The sequence below is a fragment of the Callionymus lyra genome, chromosome 19 (genome assembly GCF_982586985.1).
Source record: "Callionymus lyra chromosome 19, fCalLyr1.hap1.1, whole genome shotgun sequence".
NCBI classification, from domain to species: domain Eukaryota; kingdom Metazoa; phylum Chordata; class Actinopteri; order Syngnathiformes; family Callionymidae; genus Callionymus; species Callionymus lyra.
This window is the reverse complement of record NC_141836.1, coordinates 1,205,001-1,226,274: the sequence shown is the minus strand read 5'-3', so window position 1 is coordinate 1,226,274 and position 21,274 is coordinate 1,205,001. Positions and strand designations below refer to the sequence as shown.

General features: G+C 43.1%; 1 protein-coding gene across 5 annotated transcripts in view; it reads left to right on the top strand.

Moving 5' to 3' along the window:
* Positions 1 to 21,274, top strand: part of samd11 (sterile alpha motif domain containing 11) — an 85,962-nt gene that overhangs the window by 63,463 nt on the left and 1,225 nt on the right. For all 5 annotated transcript variants that reach the window (XM_087781995.1, XM_087781997.1, XM_087781996.1 and 2 more), the window contains 6 exons: positions 2,529 to 2,618; positions 7,419 to 7,577; positions 13,227 to 13,383; positions 19,171 to 19,277; positions 20,506 to 20,584; positions 20,645 to 21,225. In XM_087781995.1, the coding sequence (XP_087638121.1) occupies positions 2,529 to 2,618; positions 7,419 to 7,577; positions 13,227 to 13,383; positions 19,171 to 19,277; positions 20,506 to 20,584; positions 20,645 to 21,225 (1,173 nt within the window). The remainder of the gene's footprint in view (positions 1 to 2,528; positions 2,619 to 7,418; positions 7,578 to 13,226; positions 13,384 to 19,170; positions 19,278 to 20,505; positions 20,585 to 20,644; positions 21,226 to 21,274) is intronic.

The following is a 21,274-nucleotide window of genomic DNA, read 5'->3' as shown; positions in this document are numbered from 1 at the left end:
GGGAGACAGGGCGCCAGTGCTGCGAGTCTGGCTGCCTGTGGAGACTGTAAACCGTGGCTCTGCGGTCAGACCAGAGACTCAAACAGGCAGATAAGGTGTTTTCTCCTGCGTGTGTGTGTGTGTGTGTGTGTGCGCTCGTGTACGTGTGTGTGTGTGTGCGTGCTCGTGTCACCTTCACGTGTGTGTGTGTTTTATACACACTTATTCTTTGCTTTATGACTATAAACTTTTAATACTTTCTGCTTCATGGAGGTTTACATGAACCTGTGAACCTGTGAAGGTTCTTCAGGTAAAAAGCATTAAAAACCAAGAGATTCATTAAAGTGCAGATTCATAATAGTTTGACTTTATTTACTAAACGAGCCAAGTATGGTGGTCCCTCTTCTGTTCTTCACTTGTTTAAACGTACAACATTTATTTGAACTAACACACTCAGTGATGCATAAGTGTCATCAACCATTTTAACTGAAAAACACCCATAATGCTTTGCCGCCCAGTCACAGCTGTGGATTACTTTTGACAAAGCAACGTAGACGTAGAATGTATACACATTATTGTAGCCTCCATTAAACAGTGTGTAGAAAGGCATCATGGGAGTCCAGTTTATCTGCCGTTTAAATAGATCTGTAGCAGTTTGATGCAATATATTTGTTCAAAAATTAAAATAAAATGCATAAAGATTAGATTAATTTTCACTAATTTGTCGTCACAACACAACCGGAGTCGTGTTCATTCTTGCCCTCATGGTCACGGGTGTCGCCTCCCTTCTCGTCACCCACCCCCGGAGCCTCCCCCGTCTCCCTCTTCCTGCTCCATCGGCCCGTAAGCCAATCAATGGCTGGGCTTTCAGGGCCGGCGGAGACCCCGACGCACGGAGGGGGATCAATAAGTTATTAGCACCATTCTGTCAGCTGTAATGTGGAGATTGATCGGGGCTGTTGCTGGCGGCCCACCCCGTGTCCCTGCCTGTCACCCCGCCTCCCCCCGCGCCGCCTCCCCCCCTCGACACCAGCCTGATAAAGATGACAGATTAACGGAGTAAAAGAGGAATTAAGGAGTCTGGCTGTCTGAGCTGTCACCGCTGCATGGATGAGAGAGGAGCGGGAATAAAGTTTTGAGAGGAAATCGGAGGGAACGAGGAATGCTCCCCCGCCGGATGCTTCGCCCTGGTGGTGTCACATGAAAGACTTGTGGTTCAGGTCCTGCTGTCTCCTCTTTCTTTATCTGTCCCTCTCTTCTCATCCGTCTTTCCTCTCGGCGGGTGCGGCGGGAGACGAGGAGGAGGTTAACTAGCGAGGTGGAGCTGAGGCCGGGGCTATAAAACAAGGAGTTCAGGGACCGGCGCCGATCCTGCGGGCGCTCTCGGGCTCAAGGACTCGCTGAGGTTGCAGAGCCGCCACAGAGATACCGAGACATTATCTTTTATTTTTACTTTACCTCCTGGTTTAATGACCTGCAGTTGCATCAGCAGCTGTTTACTCACGTATATCAGGTTCATGGCTTGAGAGAAAAATAACACGAGCTAATGTGTGTTTCCTCAGTTGGGACATGTTGAAATGACGTGGTTCGGTAATGAGAAGCAGGTGATAGGAAACGGTTCAGTCGCACTGAAGGGTTAGCATCCATGCTAGCAAAGCTCCGGGTTTGGCATTTAAACAGCAGCTTCTCTAAGAAGCCCCGTTTAATTGGCTTTAAAAGCTTTCCGTAAATCTTTGGCCCTCGGGCTCTGGCTCGGCAGACGAGGGTGTCTAGGGTGAGGTCGGCTCAAGAACCGGCGTTTGATCGTGAGTTTTTGGTTCGTGTGTCAGAAGTTCCACTTTCTCTCTCATATCCAGTAAAGAAACATCAACATGTAGCCCCTGTAGGTGAACTTCAGTCCCTCCCTGCACGGTTTTGTTTTGAGGTTAGTGGAGACTCCGTGGATCTCCTCGGGACCTGTGAGGGAACATCAAACGGCAGATCATTAAAGTCTTCCTCCCTCCCTTCGAACGCTCTTCCTCTCATCAACTCCAGCCTCTTAATCTCTTTCTGCTTCACCTTGTTGCTGTTTGTGTCTCGCAAAAACAAATACGTGTTTAGTCTGAAGCTCCACAGACTGTCCTGAAGTTCAAGTCTTGAGCTGCGACAATGGTCTGTGACAGGATGTAAGGCCAGTAGGGGGCGCTGTGACGCGACATCTTTGGTGGCAGAGGAAGAAGCGTGTGTTGATGTTTGTCCAGATGGACGTGATGGGGGGTCAAGAACTCCTCGTGGTCGTCGGGAGAGGCTGACCCAAATATAAACAGGCTTTGTTTACTTTGGGAAACGTGTGAAGCTTTGTTTAACTTCCGTCTCCGACATCTGGAGAAAGAGGGCAGCAGGAGAACCTACGTGAGACAAGAATGAGGCCAGAGCCAGACCTGTCATCCAGAACTGATGGCGGGGTCTCCACTCGTGGCTCTTCCTCATCTCCTCGCCCCTCGTCTTCACTGTCACTCTTTGTGTTCTGCTCAAACAAAAGCTTCCATTGACGGTTTGTGTTTCTGCAGACGACCTCCTGGGCAAGAGAAGAAGCTTCTCCCCGAGCAGCAGCGAGTGTCCGTCCGAGAGCAAGAAGTCTCGCAGTGTGTCCCCGAAAGGTAGGTTAATGTTTGACTTTCCCAGACTGTTCCGTGAACGACGGAGTAATGATCGTGTCTCAAAGATACTGGACGCGTCCGACGGGCAAAGTGGGTCGTATTGATTTAGTGCCGGTCAGTCCGGTGAGATGGAAACATGGTTATTGTGCCACAAGTTTAACAAATTTGAATCATGTCTCACCTCAGTCATGTGTTCCCAACAGGTCCGCTAGAGACGTTCATGTCAACATATAGTGTTGAACATCATCTAGAAAACATCATGTACTTCTTGATCAACAAATGAGTCGTTTTATTCCAGATCATTTTCAATACACGCTTATTAAACACTGTCTGAAGTGCAGATAGTTTGACCTTCGAACGACCTTTTCTATGTCTCTTTTGGAACCTGCTTTAAACATGCAAACAAGAGTTTAGAGAAGAACATTTGGAGAAGATCAGTGGAGCAGAACTTCATGTGTGAGTAGGAGGAGGAAGATATTTGGCCAGTAACGTCCTGCAGGCCCACAGGAGTGGTCGGTGCCAGGATACGTTTGGTTTCTGAAGAGATATTGAAATGAATCATGGATGGAACCAGTTCTTGTGTCGTCTGAAGTCACATTGATGATGTGTTCATGAGATAAACGTCTCTTCTCCTGAACAGCCAGATGTGTTTATCATTTGGGTCGATGACATCACAGCTCGTCTCTGGCTCGAGCGCATCGGTCAGCGTCGTCTATTATTGAAGTCCCGCGGGTGCAGGCGTGAAACCTGCCGTGTGGCCCGGTTGGTCCCGCGGCTCCTCAGAACCTCCTGATGCATAACACGAGCAGCTTCAGAAGCTCCAGGACATCCGTGCAAACACACCACGTGCACGACTGCAGTAGAAACCTGAGATTGTCAAGTGGATTTGACCTTGACTCTAGTGTTGACCTTGACTCTGTCTCTGCCTCCAAAACATGTTTGTACGCGAGGATCCGTTTGCCTCCTTTTAAGGCCAGCGAAGACAATCACATGTTTTATCTCAATAATACAACTTCCTGTTTCCAATGTTTCCAAACTAGAGTTAAAGTTTCTCACAGAAAATATTCATTAAAAAAATATCATCGCTTTTTCCACAATATTGTTAATATTCATCAGCACTGTATTGATTTAACTTTATTTCAAATCATATTTTTCCATCATAGTTTATATTTCAATAACATGTCATAAAATCATTCCTTTTTTTTTTAAACGATGTATTTACACACGTTCACCAGTAACACAAAGATCGGAGAGAAAAAGAAAATAATAGATTGTAATAATATTGGTTTGTCCTGTTGGGAATTTATTGTCAATAGAAATATCCATTAGTGGTTTATTTATTCACAGTTAGCATGAACATATTAATCTATTGCAATTACACATTGGCAGTGACTGAGGACGAGAGGATACAGTGAGTCCAGCAGCTTTTAAAGCTGATGTTTGGACATATTTTGGTTTGAAAACAAATGAAAGCAGTTACGACTTCAAGAGTCATGTGGTCTGTAAATACTACAACACCAGAGTCAAGTACTGGACAATACTACACATATATACTTGTTACTACACTATCACAACACCAGAGTCAAGTACTGGACAATACTACACATATATACTTGTTACTACACTATCACAACACCAGAGTCAAGTACTGGACAATACTACACATATATACTTGTTACTACACTATCACAACACCAGAGTCAAGTACTGGACAATACTACACATATATCTTTGTTACTACACTATCACAACACCAGAGTCAAGTACTGGACAATACTACACATATATCTTTGTTACTACACTATCACAACACCAGAGTCAAGTACTGGTCAATACTACACATATATACTTGTTACTACACTATCACAACACCAGAGTCAAGTACTGGACAATACTACACATATATACTTGTTACTACACTATCACAACACCAGAGTCAAGTACTGGTCAATACTAAACATATATACTTGTAACTACACTATCACAACACCAGAGTCAAGTACTGGACAATACTACACATATATACTTGTTACTACACTATCACAACACCAGAGTCAAGTACTGGACAATACTACACATATATACTTGTTACTACACTATCACAACACCAGAGTCAAGTACTGGTCAATACTACACATATATACTTGTTACTACACTATCACAATACCAGAGTCAAGTACTGGACAATACTACACATATATCTTTGTTACTACACTATCACAACACCAGAGTCAAGTACTGGTCAATACTACACATATATACTTGTTACTACACTATCACAACACCAGAGTCAAGTACTGGACAATACTACACATATATACTTGTTACTACACTATCACAACACCAGAGTCAAGTACTGGTCAATACTACACATATATACTTGTTACTACACTATCACAACACCAGAGTCAAGTACTGGACAATACTACACATATATACTTGTTACTACACTATCACAACACCAGAGTCAAGTACTGGTCAATACTAAACATATATACTTGTAACTACACTATCACAACACCAGAGTCAAGTACTGGTCAATACTACACATATATACTAGTTACTACATTATCATACCACCATCTTGTGGTTCTCCTCTGAGTGTTCAAAGCGTTAGAACTTCAGACTAGTTTCACACGCGAGCACAAGAGCGACTGCAGGTTCTCGGGTGGATTAACTGGAGTTTGTCGCTCAGACTGCGATGCCGGCCTCACTTCCTCTCCACCTCCTCCTCGCCGCTCGTGCTCGCCCGCCCGGGGCCAGGCTCAGGTTTCACTGAGGAGGAGGGAGTAAAAATATCGCCTGCTCGTCCTCATCCTTTTGTCTCGTTCCTCAAACTCCCCGACCACCTTCCCGTACCCCCTCACCTTGGATCATGTTTCCACAGAGGAGGGGGGGGGGGGGTCAGGTGTGAGGACGTACTGGCAGTAAAGTAGAAAAAACATATCAGTAAATGTTGTTTTATCTTTTGAAAATGATCAAGGAAAATGTCTTCATGTTGAAGAAGCGACGCTGTTGGAAAAGTTACTTTGATCCTGACGCGTCGTCACCACTGACGCCTCAAGAAGAAAGAAAGACTCGAGTGAATAATACGTAGGAATATCACAATAATAACATCATAGATTGAAAACGAAACATCAATAATGGTTCATCAGAGAAACTTAAAAACGAAATAATTATCAACACGATTAAAAAATTAAAAAACACGAGATACAACAAATCAATAATATTAGTAACAACTGTAAATATCACATTAATCACATTAGCAATAGAAGAGACATAAACAATAACAACAAGGTTATAAATAATAGAAATAACTGTAACTATCTCAATAACAATAGTAGAGACATAAACAATAACAACAATGTTATAATAATAGATACAACTATAACTATCACGTAAACAATAGTAGAGACATAAACAATAACAACAATGTTATAAATAATAGAAACAACTGTAATTATCTCATTAACAATAGTAGAGACATAAACAATAACAACAATGTTATACATAATAGAAACAACTGTAATTATGTCATTAACAATAGTAGAGACATAAACAATAACAACAATGTTATAATAATAGATACAACTATAACTATCACGTAAACAATAGTAGAGACATAAACATTAACAACAATGTAATAAATAATAGAAACAACTGTAATTATCTCATTAACAATAGTAGAGACATAAACATTAACAACAATGTTATAATAATAGATACAACTATAACTATCACGTAAACAATAGTAGAGACATAAACATTAACAACAATGTTATAATAATAGATACAACTATAACTATCACGTAAACAATAGTAGAGACATAAACATTAACAACAATGTTATAATAATAGATACAACTATAACTATCACGTAAACAATAGTAGAGACATAAACATTAACAACAATGTAATAAATAATAGAAACAACTGTAATTATCTCATTAACAATAGTAGAGACATAAACATTAACAACAATGTAATAAATAATAGAAACAACTGTAATTATGTCATTAACAATAGTAGAGACATAAACATTAACAACAATGTAGTAAATAATAGAAACAACTGTAATTATCTCATTAACAATAGTAGAGACATAAACAATAACAACATTAAAAAAAGACAGAAACATCAGTGTTTTCAATATTTGTTTTGGTGAAAAAGACAAGTTTAAAGTAATGTGTATATATAAGTAATATATTTAGGAAAGTACATGTGAAACATGTGAACTGATGTCAACTTACAAGATAAGTTTGAAACAAACCATATTTAACGAGGGTCGCGGCGCAGCTTCCTGCTCGTCTCGCCGCCGCACATATGGATTCGCTCAATTATCGGAGTCTGGCTCTTGAGCAATTACTGTTACGTCTGCGTGTTGAGAAGCACGCGTTTGATTGCCGTGATCAGTCTCTGCCACGAACACGTCAACACGCCTTGATTGTCCAGACGAGAGCTGGTCATGTGACTCGGTGTTCATAAGACGAACACATGCTCTTGTACTTTCTCCACTTAAAAAAACTGATCGTAGAGACAATTTAACTTTGCACTTTTTAACCACATTTATTTGAACGGTTCCCACAATGCTTTGCCGCCCATCCAGCCAATCACAACTGTCGATCACTGTGTTTGTAACGAGAGACCACAGATTAAAAATGCAGTTCTGTCGCTAGAATAAATCAGTAACACGGGGAGACGGTTGAAGATTAAAAGTGAGGTTTCTTTCATCTCAGTATTCTGATGTTTGTTTGCTGCAACCCTGGAGTCAAGATCCTTCATCTTCTGCTTCCTCTCCAGAAAACCCCCAGAGCCCGGAGGTGGAGGCCGGAGGGAGTCACGTGACCCCTGAGGAGCACTACAGGCAGGTGATGTCGGCGCTCGGTGACCCCGGCTCGTACGAGGAGCAGCAGCAGCGACTCTTCCAGCTGGCCAGCAGCATGGGCCTCCCCGGATACGGTGAGTTCTTGTCGTGACTCGATGTGAAATGAAGATACAGAAGTACAGACGCTGTGATTGATGTCTGCTCGGTGTCACATGATCACACACATCCACCTGAGAAGTCTTTTGACTTCCTGTGAACCCCTGATTGACCCAGTTTAGTCTAAACAGAAGCAAATTTCTAGTTCCCACTCGTCCACTGATCCGTGAACCTTCTCACTCCTGTGAGGCTCCATCACAGGTTCCTTGGCAGCATTATTCCCGTCCTTGTCGTCGTCCGACGGAAGTTTGAGCGACTTTTATTTTTATTTGATCAGTAATGATTTTTAATTGTAGGCTGCAAATCGAGGAGCAGAAGCCTATAAATGCTTTAATTACTCCCCCCCTCGTCGGAGGAGTTGCAGTGCATTGTGGGGGTTTTATGGCTCAGGGTGCAGCCGGAGCTCTCGCTTCCTTTCCCAGAAGCCGCGCCGGTATGAGTCAGACACTCTGGCGCAACACTGACGCGTCTGCTTCCCTCCGTTCTCTGCTGCCATTTTCCAAATAACCCGAGCGCTCAGACCCTGCAGCTTCACTGAGGCTCCAGCAAGTTTCCATCTTCATCAGGAAGGTTCTGAGGTCGTGTTGGTATCTTATGTTTCTTATTCACCGACTTACAGTGACACGTTTCATCTTCACCCTCCTAGTGGCTTAACTCAACATCACAGTTGTCCCCTCACCTGTGAACAAGATCCAACCAGAGCAGAAGAAGAGTTGCTGATCCTCTTCCTGACCACCTGTCTTGAACTTTCAATTATTGGTTTGATCTTTTTATGTAGGTTCAAAACCATCCTCAAGTTTTATAGACATGATCAACATCTTCTGGTTCATGACAAACATCTTCTGGTTCATGATCAACATCTTCTGGTTCATGATCAGCATCTTCTGGTTGATGACAAACATCTTCTGGTTGATGACAAACATCTTCTGGTTCATAAAAATCTTCTGGTTCATGATCAATATCTTCTGGTCCATGATCAGCATCTTCTGGTTCATGATCAATATCTTCTGGTCCATGATCAGCATCTTCTGGTCCATGATCAGCATCTTCTGGTCCATGATCAGCATCTTCTGGTTCATGATCAGCATCTTCTGGTTCATGATCAACATCTTCTGGTTCATGATCAACATCTTCTGGTTCATGACCAACATCTTCTGGTCCATGATCAGCATCTTCTGGTTCATAACATCTCATCATTGCTTCATCATCATGAAGGACAGATTTATGAAGAACTAGAATTAAAGTTCATTCTGGAGCTGATATTAAACCCAGAGAATAATTAGACACAAACAAGCGTCTGGGATCCAATTATCATCCAGAGTTGATGGGAAACTGACACGGAGGTCGTGCTGGACAGACGGACGGCTGTTTTGTCTCTGGAGGGTCTGACACGGCTCCTCACTGAGAGGCCCTTGACATTGACCCGGTGTCCAATGGAGCCCCTGTGACCCCTTCCTCCCACTCCCCCGGGCCTCCCCCATCCATCTCCCTCCCCAGCTCTTCTTTCATTCCCTCCTTCTCCCCCTCAACACTCGCTTTAGCCTCGTCCCCGCAGAGCATCCTTTCATGTGTTTGAAGTGCAGGCCACAGAAAATGAAAGTGTGTGAGTGAGGGGGGAGAGCGGGGGAGAGCGGGGGTGAGGAGGAACCGAGTGTGTGGATGTGGAGGTGCAAGGTGTTGTTCGAGGGGCTCTCTCTGGACCTGATGGGCAGAGGAGAAGTTTAGATGGTGGGGGGGGCTGGAATAAGAGAATTTGTCAAAGTGGCCAAGAGGGTTTTCCTCTCTTCTGGTGATGAAAGAACACGGCGGAGAGAGAGAAGATGGAGAGATGAAAGGGTCAGGATGGAGGGATGGAAGCAGTGGTTTGGGTTTTTGTCTCCAGCAGTTTAGGAAGATCTGAAAAATTCCTTCTAGCTTCAGTGTCTGATCATGTGACTCCAGACGAGGTCACGTGACCGTCGTGGATCGTCTGGAAAAGTGACGACAGTTTAGTCCAGACTCGACTCTGGAGGAAAAGAGGAAAATAGGAAGAAGAGAAACGAGGTCTGAGCATCAACCTGGGATCTCCCGAAATAAATGTGTTTGTGTCCTCAATTAGGACAGAAAATTGTTGCTTGTTCGCACAACAACATGTACACACTCTGGAGGGTGGAGCCCCAGGTGACCTGCAGCCTTCTCCACATGAAAGAGAATGAGATGGATTTGGGGAGAAAACGCACAACATGGAGTCGAGAGTGATGATGAAAATAAACAACGACGACCTTCCAGTTTTAAACTCTTTCAAATATGAATGATTTTGATGGAGATACACTTCTCACCACCCACAATGCACTGCTGTGAGTCAATGTTGTGACGTCGACGTTCGTTCACAGAGTTTGTTCCTGAAGTGAAATCATTTTTTTAAAGACACGTCGTGAAGATTAAATCGGTTGAAGGTGTTTTTCACCTGAACCCGTCGCAGTGTAATTGGTGAGGTGTGTGTGAGACGACAGGAAACTCATAGAGGTCAACCTCCCCCTGTGCTGTGTGTGTGTGTGTGTGTGTGTGTGTGTGTGTGTGTGTGTGTGTGTGTGTGTCTTACTGTGTGTGTGTGTCTTAATGTGTGCGTGGGTGTGTGTGCACGCATGCCTGCTCTGATCCTTCCCTTATCGCTCTCTCTCTGCTGTCGCTCACACACACACACACACCTACACACACACACACACACACACACACACACACACACACATCCTTGTCTGCCGCCAGCCGAGTCCCCTGCGGCTCGGCGCAGCAAACAGATCGATACACCGGAGCTGAGCCACATTAATATCTGTCGCTTCACCCCCCCTCCCACACACACACACACACACACACTCCCCCCCGCTACACACACACACTCTCCCACACACACACACTCTGGCGCCCGCTCAACACACCTAAATCACACAGATGCACACAAACACACATCACACCCGTGCAGGCGGCGGAAATGGCCCCCAGATCCTCGGGGAACTGTCTAATTAAAAAAAGAGGGGGAAGGGGAGGATGGATAGATGGAGGCAGAGCGGCGGCGGAGGAGAGGAAGGGGAGGAGAGAGAGAGAGCGGGATGGATTTTTCTCTCATTAGAAGCCGTGTCTCCTGGTGTGGCCTGGCCTCGCTGATAATGATGAGGTCTCGTCTCCTTCGAGAGCCGCCAGAGAAGAAAGAGGGGGAGCGGGCGAGAGGAGGAGGGCAGGAGGTCGAGCGAGGGAGCGGGAAAAGTTGCGGGAAAGAGGAGAAGTGAAGCGAGCGACGGTTCATATCGGCGAGTTTAGCAAAGTCAGCGTTAGAGTCACTCAGTCACGACACCAACTCATCCGTCAGACACTGACCACTAGTGGTGACAGAAGATAATACACTTGAAAATATTGTATTTACTTAATTAATTATAATTGAATTATATTTTAAATCATATCATAATTGTTTATCGTTCATATTTATATAACGTGTGTGTATATATGTATGTATTCAAATAAAACCCGATCCCAGGGATGACTGAGGATGAGAGGATACAGTGAGTCCAGCAGCTTTTAAAGCTGATGTTTGGACATATTTTAGTTTGAAAACAAATGAAAGTAGTTACGACTTCAAGAGTCATGTGGTCTGTAAATACTACAACACCAGAGTCAAGTACTGGACAATACTACACATATATACTTGTTACTACACTATCACAACACCAGAGTCAAGTACTGGACAATACTACACATATATACTTGTTACTATACTATCACAACACCAGAGTCAAGTACTGGACAATACTACACATATATACTTGTTACTACACTATCACAACACCAGAGTCAAGTACTGGACAATACTACACATATATACTTGTTACTACACTATCACAACACCAGAGTCAAGTAAGTAAGTAAGTAAGTAATATTTATTTATATAGCGCTTTTCGAGACCAGGGTCACAAAGCGCTTTAACAATCAAAACAATACTCAAAACAGTACATACTTCAAAGATCAAGACAACACCGAGAACAACACAGGAGTTCGAGAAATTCAAGGAAAAGCCTGAACAAGTACTGGACAATACTACACATATATACTTGTTACTACACTATCACAACACCAGAGTCAAGTACTGGACAATACTACACATATATACTTGTTACTAAACTATCACAACACCAGAGTCAAGTACTGGACAATACTACACATATATACTTATTACTACACTATCACAACACCAGAGTCGAGTACTGGACAATACTACACATATATACTTATTACTACACTATCACAACACCAGAGTCAAGTACTGGACAATACTACACATATATACTTGTTACTACACTATCATAACACCAGAGTCAAGTACTGGACAATACTACACATATATACTTGTTACTACACTATCACAACACCAGAATCAAGTACTGGACAATACTACACATATATACTTGTTACTACACTATCACAACACCAGAGTCAAGTACTGCACAATACTACACATATATACTTGTTACTACACTATCATAACACCAGAGTCAAGTACTGGACAATACTACACATATATACTTGTTACTACACTATCACAACACCAGAATCAAGTACTGGACAATACTACACATATATACTTGTTACTACACTATCACAACACCAGAGTAATGACTTGTGATGGATCAGATCCGAATTATTTAATGAACATTTGTAAAGATTAAAATCTTCAATATTCAAGATTTTAAGACAAACACAAACACACACATCCATACATGACACACTCGAGTTCATGTGTGTGTTTGTCTTCATGTGTGTGTTTGTCTTCATGTGTGTGTTGGTCTTCATGTGTGTGTTGGTCTTCCTGTGTGTGTTGGTCTTCATGTGTGTGTTGGTCTTCATGTGTGTGTTGGTCTTCATGTGTGTGTTGGTCTTCATGTGTGTGTTTGTCTTCATGTGTGTGTTTGTCTTCATGTGTGTGTTGGTCTTCATGTGTGTGTTGGTCTTCATGTGTGTGTTTGTCTTCATGTGTGTGTTGGTCTTCATGTGTGTGTTGGTCTTCATGTGTGTGTTGGTCTTCATGTGTGTGTTGGTCTTCATGTGTGTGTTGGTCTTCATGTGTGTGTTGGTCTTCATGTGTGTGTTGGTCTTCATGTGTGTGTTGGTCTTCATGTGTGTGTTGGTCTTCATGTGTGTGTTGGTCTTCATGTGTGTGTTGGTCTTCATGTGTGTGTTGGTCTTCATGTGTGTGTTTGTCTTCATGTGTGTGTTTGTCTTCATGTGTGTGTTTGTCTTCATGTGTGTGTTGGTCTTCATGTGTGTGTTTGTCTTCATGTGTGTGTTGGTCTTCATGTGTGTGTTGGTCTTCATGTGTGTGTTTGTCTTCATGTGTGTGTTGGTCTTCATGTGTGTGTTTGTCTTCATGTGTGTGTTGGTCTTCATGTGTGTGTTGGTCTTCATGCATTGAAACTTGTGAAAATGGACCACAGACTTGATTTCCTCTGAGAAAGTTGACTCGTAATGTTTTAATGGTCAGAATGTAAACAAGTGACACTGACTCTCGTCCTTCCTCTCCCTCTTCCTTCCTCCTCCATGAATCATCACCTCCGTCACCTTGACGCCCTCCTCCTCCTCCTCCTCCTCCCTTCGTTCTTCAGACGTCCTGCGAGCTCGCCAGGAAGCTCTGGTGGCGGCGGCGGCGGCGAGGAACCCGGCGGCTCCGGAGGCTCTCGTGCCGTCGGCAGGAAGTTCGTCGTCGAGTCAGAGACGCAAGCAAGGACTTCCTCAGCACCGCGACGCTCACTTCACTGACAGGTGAGACTCTGAGGATGGTAGTGGGTCACGGTCGTCATGGTGACGCCATCCCATAGTACTTTCATAAACACATTCTGAACACACATGACACCTGTGTGTGTGTGTGTGTCATACATGACGACCATCCAATAACCCCCCACTCTGGCCCCTGCGCCTCCTAAACAAAGCCGGGGGCAGCAGTGGGGGGGCAGTGGGGGGGCAGTGGGGGGGCAGTGGGGGGGCGGGTAATTGCTTGTCGATTATTTATGTGGCGCGAGGAGAGGACGATCGATAATGGGCCGGCGGTGCGGCAGCGAGGGGGGGCGGAGAGAGGGGGGGATGTAAGCAGGAAGTCGAGCTGCCCTGTGTGTGTGTGTGTGTGTGTGTGTGTGTGTGTGTGTGTGTGTGTGTGTGTGTGTGTGTGTGTGTGTGTGTGTGTGTGTGTGTGTGTGTGCGTGCGTGTGTGCGCGCGCTTGCGTGTGTGTGTGTGAAGGCGAGCAGGATGATGGTTTGTGCGCTTGTTTGTTCCAATTTTGAAGCTGCCATGTGTTCATGTGTGTGGATTAAATCTGGACTAGTTTGTGTTAATATCTGTAGATTTATGTTTTTATGTGTTTATTCATCGGTGTGTTTGTTTATGTGGTGGTGATGGACGGACGGATGGATGGATAAATGGATAGATGGATGGATGGATGGATAAATGGATGGATGAGTGGATGGATGGATGGATGAATTTATGGATGGATGGATAAATGTATGGATAGATGAATGAATGGATGAGTGGATGGATGGATAAATGAATTTATGGATGGATGGATAAATGAATGGATAGATGAATGAATGGATGAGTGGATGGATGGATAAATGAATTTATGGATAGATGGATAAATGAATGGATAGATGAATGAATGGATGAGTAGATGGATGGATAAATGAATTTATGGATGGATGGATAAATGAATGGATAGATGAATGAATGGATGAGTGGATGGATGGATAAATGAATTTATGGATGGATGGATAAATTAATGGATAGATGAATGAATGGATGAGTTGATGGATGGGTGGATAAATGGATGGATTGATAAATGAATGGATGGATGGATGGATGGATGGATAAATTAATGGATGGATGGATGGATGGATAAATTAATGGGTGGATGGATGGATGGATAAATTAATGGGTGAATGGATGGATGGATGGATAAATTAATGGATGGATGCGTAGATGGATGGATGGACGGATGGATAAATGAATGAATGGGTGGATGGATGAGTAGATGGATGGATAAATGAATGGGTGGATGGATGAGTAGATGGATGGATAAATCAATGGGTGGATGGATGAGTAGATGGATGGATGGATAAATGAATGAATGGATGGATGGATGAGTAGATGGATGGATAAATGAATGGGTGGATGGATGAGTAGATGGATGGATAAATGAATGGGTGGATGGATGAGTAGATGGATGGATAAATGAATGGGTGGATGGATGAGTAGATGGATGGATAAATGAATGGATGGATGGATGAGTAGATGGATGGATAAATGAATGGGTGGATGGATGAGTAGATGGATGGATAAATGAATGGGTGGATGGATGAGTAGATGGATGGATGGATAAATGAATGGATGGATGGATGAGTAGATGGATGGATAAATGAATGGGTGGATGGATGAGCAGAAATAACACGTGCACATCAACAACAACCAAATAAAAACACAAACCTGTAAAGATTTGAATAAATAATTCAAACAATATTTTTCCATAATTTTAAGTTTAAATTAATTGTAAAAGTTTATTTTATTTCTTACTAGTTTAAACAGTGGGTTCTGTTGGATCAAATACTGTGAATACAAGTATTGTGTTGAGTCTGCCGGCCTGACTCCACCTTTGAAACTAAAGATGGTAAAAGAATCAAAAACACAAACTCGTGGTGTTTGTGTTTCTCTGAGGATGGAAGAGAAAACACAGAGTGAGCAGAGAAGCTACGAGTCTCACCTCCTCATCGACCCTCGCCATTGATTATCCGGCCCCATTAGGGCCCATTGTTAAAAACAAATCATTAGGCGCTCGATGGCGTCTGCGGGCGAACGAGGGAACGTAGCGATGGAAATGGAGATGAAAAAAAAGAGTGCGAGAGGACGAGAGGACGGCGGAAGATGAACCAGAATAGGGAGCGAGGAGATGGAGAGAGCGTGAGATAAGGAGGGAGAGAACGAGGGAGGAGGGAGGGAGGAGGAGGAGGAGGGGGAGAGAGAGAGAAGAGAGGAGGTGGAAGAGGAGGAGGGAGAGAGAGAGAGAGAGAGAGGAGGAGGAAGAGGGGGAGAAGGAGAGAGAGAGAAGAGAGGAAGTGGAAGAGGAGGAGGGAGAGCGAGAGAGAGAGAGGAGGAGGAGGGGGAGGCGGGAGAGAGAGAGGGAGGGAGAGAGGGAGAGAGGAGAGGAGGAGGAGGAGGGAGCCTCATCCATTTTAATGAGCTTCCTGTGTAAATGTGTTCCTGCGGAGAAGGAGCCGAAGGCAGCCGCGCGGCGCTGCTAATCCCCCCACGCTCCCGTCATTAAGGGCGGCCCCGACACACACACACACACACACACACACACACACACACACACACACACACACACACACACACACACACACGCCGCCTGAGCTGCTGCAGGACAGGACTGCTGTCGCCACTCTGACAGGTCGTCACACACCACTGAATTCCCCGGAGCCCGCGGGCCTCACTGGCGGCCCAGAGCGGGAGTGTGTGTGTGAGTGTGTGTGTGTGTGTGTGTGTGTGTGGGGGTGTGTGTGTGTGTGTGTGCAGGGGGGAGGAAGGGGGGAGGAAGGGGGGAGATAATCACATGGCGCTACATCACTGGAGTCTCACCTCGTGTTCTGCCGTCATAACCTGAGAGTGTTTAGGCCTCGACGTAGCATGTTAGCGCTAAGCTAACTACAAGAAAAATTTTAAAAAACTCTGCCCTTGAGCAAGACACTAATGTCTGCCACTCCTGCTGTAAAAGAGTCGGGGGAGTGTCGGGATCTCTCTCTCTCGTGATTAGACCTCATTATGGCGGCGCAGACGGCTGCGGCTTTAATTGACCGTCATTCATCTGCGCCGGGGCGAGGGGGGGGGCGGTGTCGGGGGGCGGTGTCGGGGGGCGAGCGGCGGGATCAGACGAGGTTGGTCGTAGCGTCGCTGCACGTCACGAGGCTAATTGCTCGCCCTGAGGGATCAGGCCAGGTAATTACACGCTGGCCGGTGTAATTACATAAGAGGCGGGCGAGCGAGGGCCTCGCCGCGCGGCAGCGGGTCACGCGCCGCCGCCCTCGCCGAGATTAATTGGAGCTGCCACTGGAGTGCAAGGCACCGCCGGAGAGAGCGGTTATACGATTAGCATTAACATTTCAGCGGCGGAGGCGATCGATGAATGGTTTTCACCCCCCGACACGCCGGGGCGGCTCACGCCGGCGCCGTCCGTCCTCATCACTGCTCCACTTCCTGTCGGCTCCCGGAGCAGCCGCAGACGCTCCGTCAGACGCTTGTGGTCGTTCCCCCCCCACTGTAGATTACATTGATCGCGGCTGTGAGGTCAGAGGTCGCGCTCAGCTCATGTTAAACTAGCGTCGAGTAAAAAATAACAGTTTCTACTTGTCAGTGGTGGAGTCAGGCCTGCAGACTGAGTGAAATATTGTTGTTTTTGAACAAAACTGCATCAACATGGATTGATTCAAATGTTCAGCGTCTTTGATGAAGTAAAACTATTAACAGTACCTTGATATACGTCAATATATCAACACGTTCTTGACTATAAACTTGAGTGAACGTTGAAGTGATAACTTCTCATGTCGTTGATAATGATCTTGTGTTGGTTTTTTTACACTTAAAGGTACAAATGTTTACTGGACACATTTTTCTTCAAAACATCCAAATGTCACTTTAACCTGAGTTTTATTATTTGCTTCCACTATATAAACGATAAACAATATTTATATATATATATAATGTTAAAATATAGATTTATTTCATTTATCTCTGATCAATTCTTCATGTGGAGCTTCAACAAAAGACGTTACAGACGAGCAGTATTTGGATGTTTTGAGTCTTTTTGGACGAAGTAAGTCAGTAAGTAATAGTTAATAGTAAGTCAGTTAGTAATAGTCATTAGTAAGTCAGTAAGTAATAGTTAATAGTAAGTCAGTAAGTAATAGTTATTAGTAAGTCAGTCAGTAATAGTTATTAGTAAGTCAGTTAGTAATAGTTATTAGTAAGTCAGTAAGTAATAGTTATTAGTAAGTCAGTAAGTAATAGTCATTAGTAAGTCAGTTAGTAATAGTTAATAGTAAGTCAGTAAGTAATAGTTATTAGTAAGTCAGTTAGTAATAGTTATTAGTAAGTCAGTTAGTAATAGTTAATAGTAAGTCAGTTAGTAATAGTCATTAGTAAGTCAGTAAGTAATAGTTATTAGTAAGTCAGTTAGTAATAGTTATTAGTAAGTCAGTTAGTAATAGTTATTAGTAAGTCAGTTAGTAATAGTTATTAGTAAGTCAGTTAGTAATAGTTAATAGTAAGTCAGTTAGTAATAGTCATTAGTAAGTCAGTTAGTAATAGTTAATAGTAAGTCAGTTAGTAATAGTTATTAGTAAGTCAGTAAGTAATAGTTATTAGTAAGTCAGTAAGTAATAGTCATTAGTAAGTCAGTTAGTAATAGTTAATAGTAAGTCAGTAAGTAATAGTTATTAGTAAGTCAGTAAGTAATAGTTATTAGTAAGTCAGTCAGTAATAGTTATTAGTAAGTCAGTTAGTAATAGTTATTAGTAAGTCAGTTAGTAATAGTTAATAGTAAGTCAGTAAGTAATAGTTATTAGTAAGTCAGTCAGTAATAGTTATTAGTAAGTCAGTTAGTAATAGTCATTAGTAAGTCAGTTAGTAATAGTTAATAGTAAGTCAGTCAGTAATAGTTATTAGTAAGTCAGTCAGTAATAGTTATTAGTAAGTCAGTTAGTAATAGTCATTAGTAAGTCAGTTAGTAATAGTTAATAGTAAGTCAGTAAGTAATAGTTATTAGTAAGTCAGTCAGTAATAGTTATTAGTAAGTCAGTCAGTAATAGTTATTAGTAAGTCAGTTAGTAATAGTCATTAGTAAGTCAGTTAGTAATAGTTAATAGTAAGTCAGTCAGTAATAGTTATTAGTAAGTCAGTAAGTAATAGTTATTAGTAAGTCAGTCAGTAATAGTTATTAGTAAGTCAGTTAGTAATAGTTATTAGTAAGTCAGTTAGTAATAGTTATTAGTAAAGATGTTTCTAGACCAGGGTCACTAAGAACTTTAACGATCACGAACAATACAGTTAAAATATATACTTTAAAAGATAAAGACAAACAGTCTGAGAGAATCAGTCGCTACATTAAAATGAACAAACATGTTTGTGACTCTGAAGATCATCGACATGCGTTGGATTATATTTGTCAGAAAGTGTAAATCACTGTTGACAACAAACTCGATCGTTTGTGATTTAATTGCATGACGATGTCATCATGAGGAAGTGACCCAGAAGAACTGTGGAGGTCAAGGGGTCAGGGAGGGAAAACATGAGAGGGGGGGTGGAGGGGGATGTGGGGGAGGGAAGGGTTGAGTGTTAATTAGAGGGTCCTTCAGCTCGTGGCTCCGGTCAAGACACTGGGGCCCAAGTGTCGGAGCATGACATTGTTCAGTGTGTGTTTGTGCGCGTGTGTGTGTTTGTGCGTGTGTGTGTGTTTGTGCGTTTGTGCACTTGTCTTACCTTCACTTATCAACTATGTGTGTTGTTTTCAGAGATCTGTCTCACCCGCCGCCTCTACTGACGCCCCCCCACATCACATTAGGACCCCACCTGAGGCCCCCATTCCTGGGCATGCCCCCCACCCTCTGCTCCACACCTGGTGAGTCGTCGAGCAACTTTATTTAAAACGCACTAGTGGACATGAACTGACTTCTTATTGAATGTAACTTTATTTAAAACGCACTAGTGGACATGAACTGACTTCTTATTGAATGTAACTTTATTTAAAACGCACTAGTGGACATGAACTGACTTCTTATTGAATGTAACTTTATTTAAAACGCACTAGTGGACATGAACTGACTTCTTATTGAATGTAACTTTATTTAAAACACACTAGTGGACATGAACTGACTTCTTATTGAATGTAACTTTATTTAAAACGCACTAGTGGACATGAACTGACTTCTTATTGAATGTAACTTTATTTAAAACGCACTAGTGGACATGAACTGACTTCTTATTGAATATAACTTTATTTAAAACGCACTAGTGGACATGAACTGACTTCTTATTGAATGTAACTCTATTTAAAACGCACTAGTGGACATGAACTGACTTCTTATTGAATGTAACTTTATTTAAAACACACTAGTGGACATGAACTGACTTCTTATTGAATGTAACTTTATTTAAAACGCACTAGTGGACATGAACTGACTTCTTATTGAATGTAACTTTATTTAAAACGCACTAGTGGACATGAACTGACTTCTTATTGAATGTAACTTTATTTAAAAAGCACTCGTTGACCTAAAAATACTTCATATTGAATGTAACTTTATTTATAAATAACAAGTTGACATAAACTGAATTCTTATTGAATGTAACTTTATTTATAAAGCACTCGTTGACATAAACTGACTTCTTATTGAATGTTACTTTATTTAAAAAGCACTCATTGACATAAAAATACTTGTCGAATGTAACTTTATTTAAAAGCAATAGTTGACATGAACGGACTTCTTGTTGAATGTAACTTTATTTAAAAAGCACTCGTTGACATTAACGGACTTATTACTGAATGTAACTTTATTTAAAAAGCACTCGTTGACATGAACGGACTTCTTATTGAATGTAACTTTATTTAAAAAGCACTCATTGACAAAAAGTACTTCATATTGAATGTAACTTTATTTATAAATAACAAGTTGACATAAACTGAATTCTTATTGAATGTAACTTTATTTAAAAAGCACTAGTCGACATGAACGGACTTCTTGTTGAATGTAACTTTATTTAAAAAGCACTCATTGACATAAAAATAGTTGTTGAATGTAACTTTATTTAAAACGCACTCGTTGACATGAACGGACTTCCTGTCACAGGTTACAGCTTCCTGCAGCCGGCACAGGCGGAGATGTTGGTTCGACAGCAGGAGCTGTTGAGGAAACAGAGTCTGGCGAGGTTTGTGTGTTTAATGACGAGATGTTTCAACTATGTGTAAAACCCACTTTGTCTCCTCAGACTGGAGATGTCGGCCGAGCTGCTGCGACAGAAGGAGCTGGAGAATCTGCACCAGCGTCTTCTGGCTGCTGACAGCGTAGCAGCTCTACCTGCCAATCATCCGGCGCTACGCAGCCTCCAGGACGTTCCGGAGGGAAATCTGCTTCGAGACGAGCTGATCCGGCGCTCCATGTTGGCGCTCCGCCATGGAACCTCCACGCCGCTCCTCGCCCAGAACCAGCAGCACTACCCGTCTTCCTCGCCACCCAAAGACCACAAAGCTCAAACCTCAGACGGCAGGAAGGCGGCTGAGGACCCGACGGGCAGGCGAGGGCGAGACAAAGACGAGGACCGGAGCTCCGACAGTGACGCTGAAGTCGAGGAGCGCGAGAGCAGCAGGAGCGCTCGAGAGCACAAGAGTCCGGACCGGCTCAGTGTTCCCGGCAGCTCGACGGAGTCGCCCGGACGACACCTCTTCCCTACAGGACTGGGTAAGCCTGACCTGAAGTACCAACTGCCTCCAGGACTCCTGCCTCCTCTGCCGGCACTTCAGGCTCAGCTGCCCTTTGGCTTCCCGTACAACACCAGCCCCTACTTCATGGGTGAGTCATGAGAAGAGAAACCACCTGGTTGCTCCTCAAGCGTGTCAGA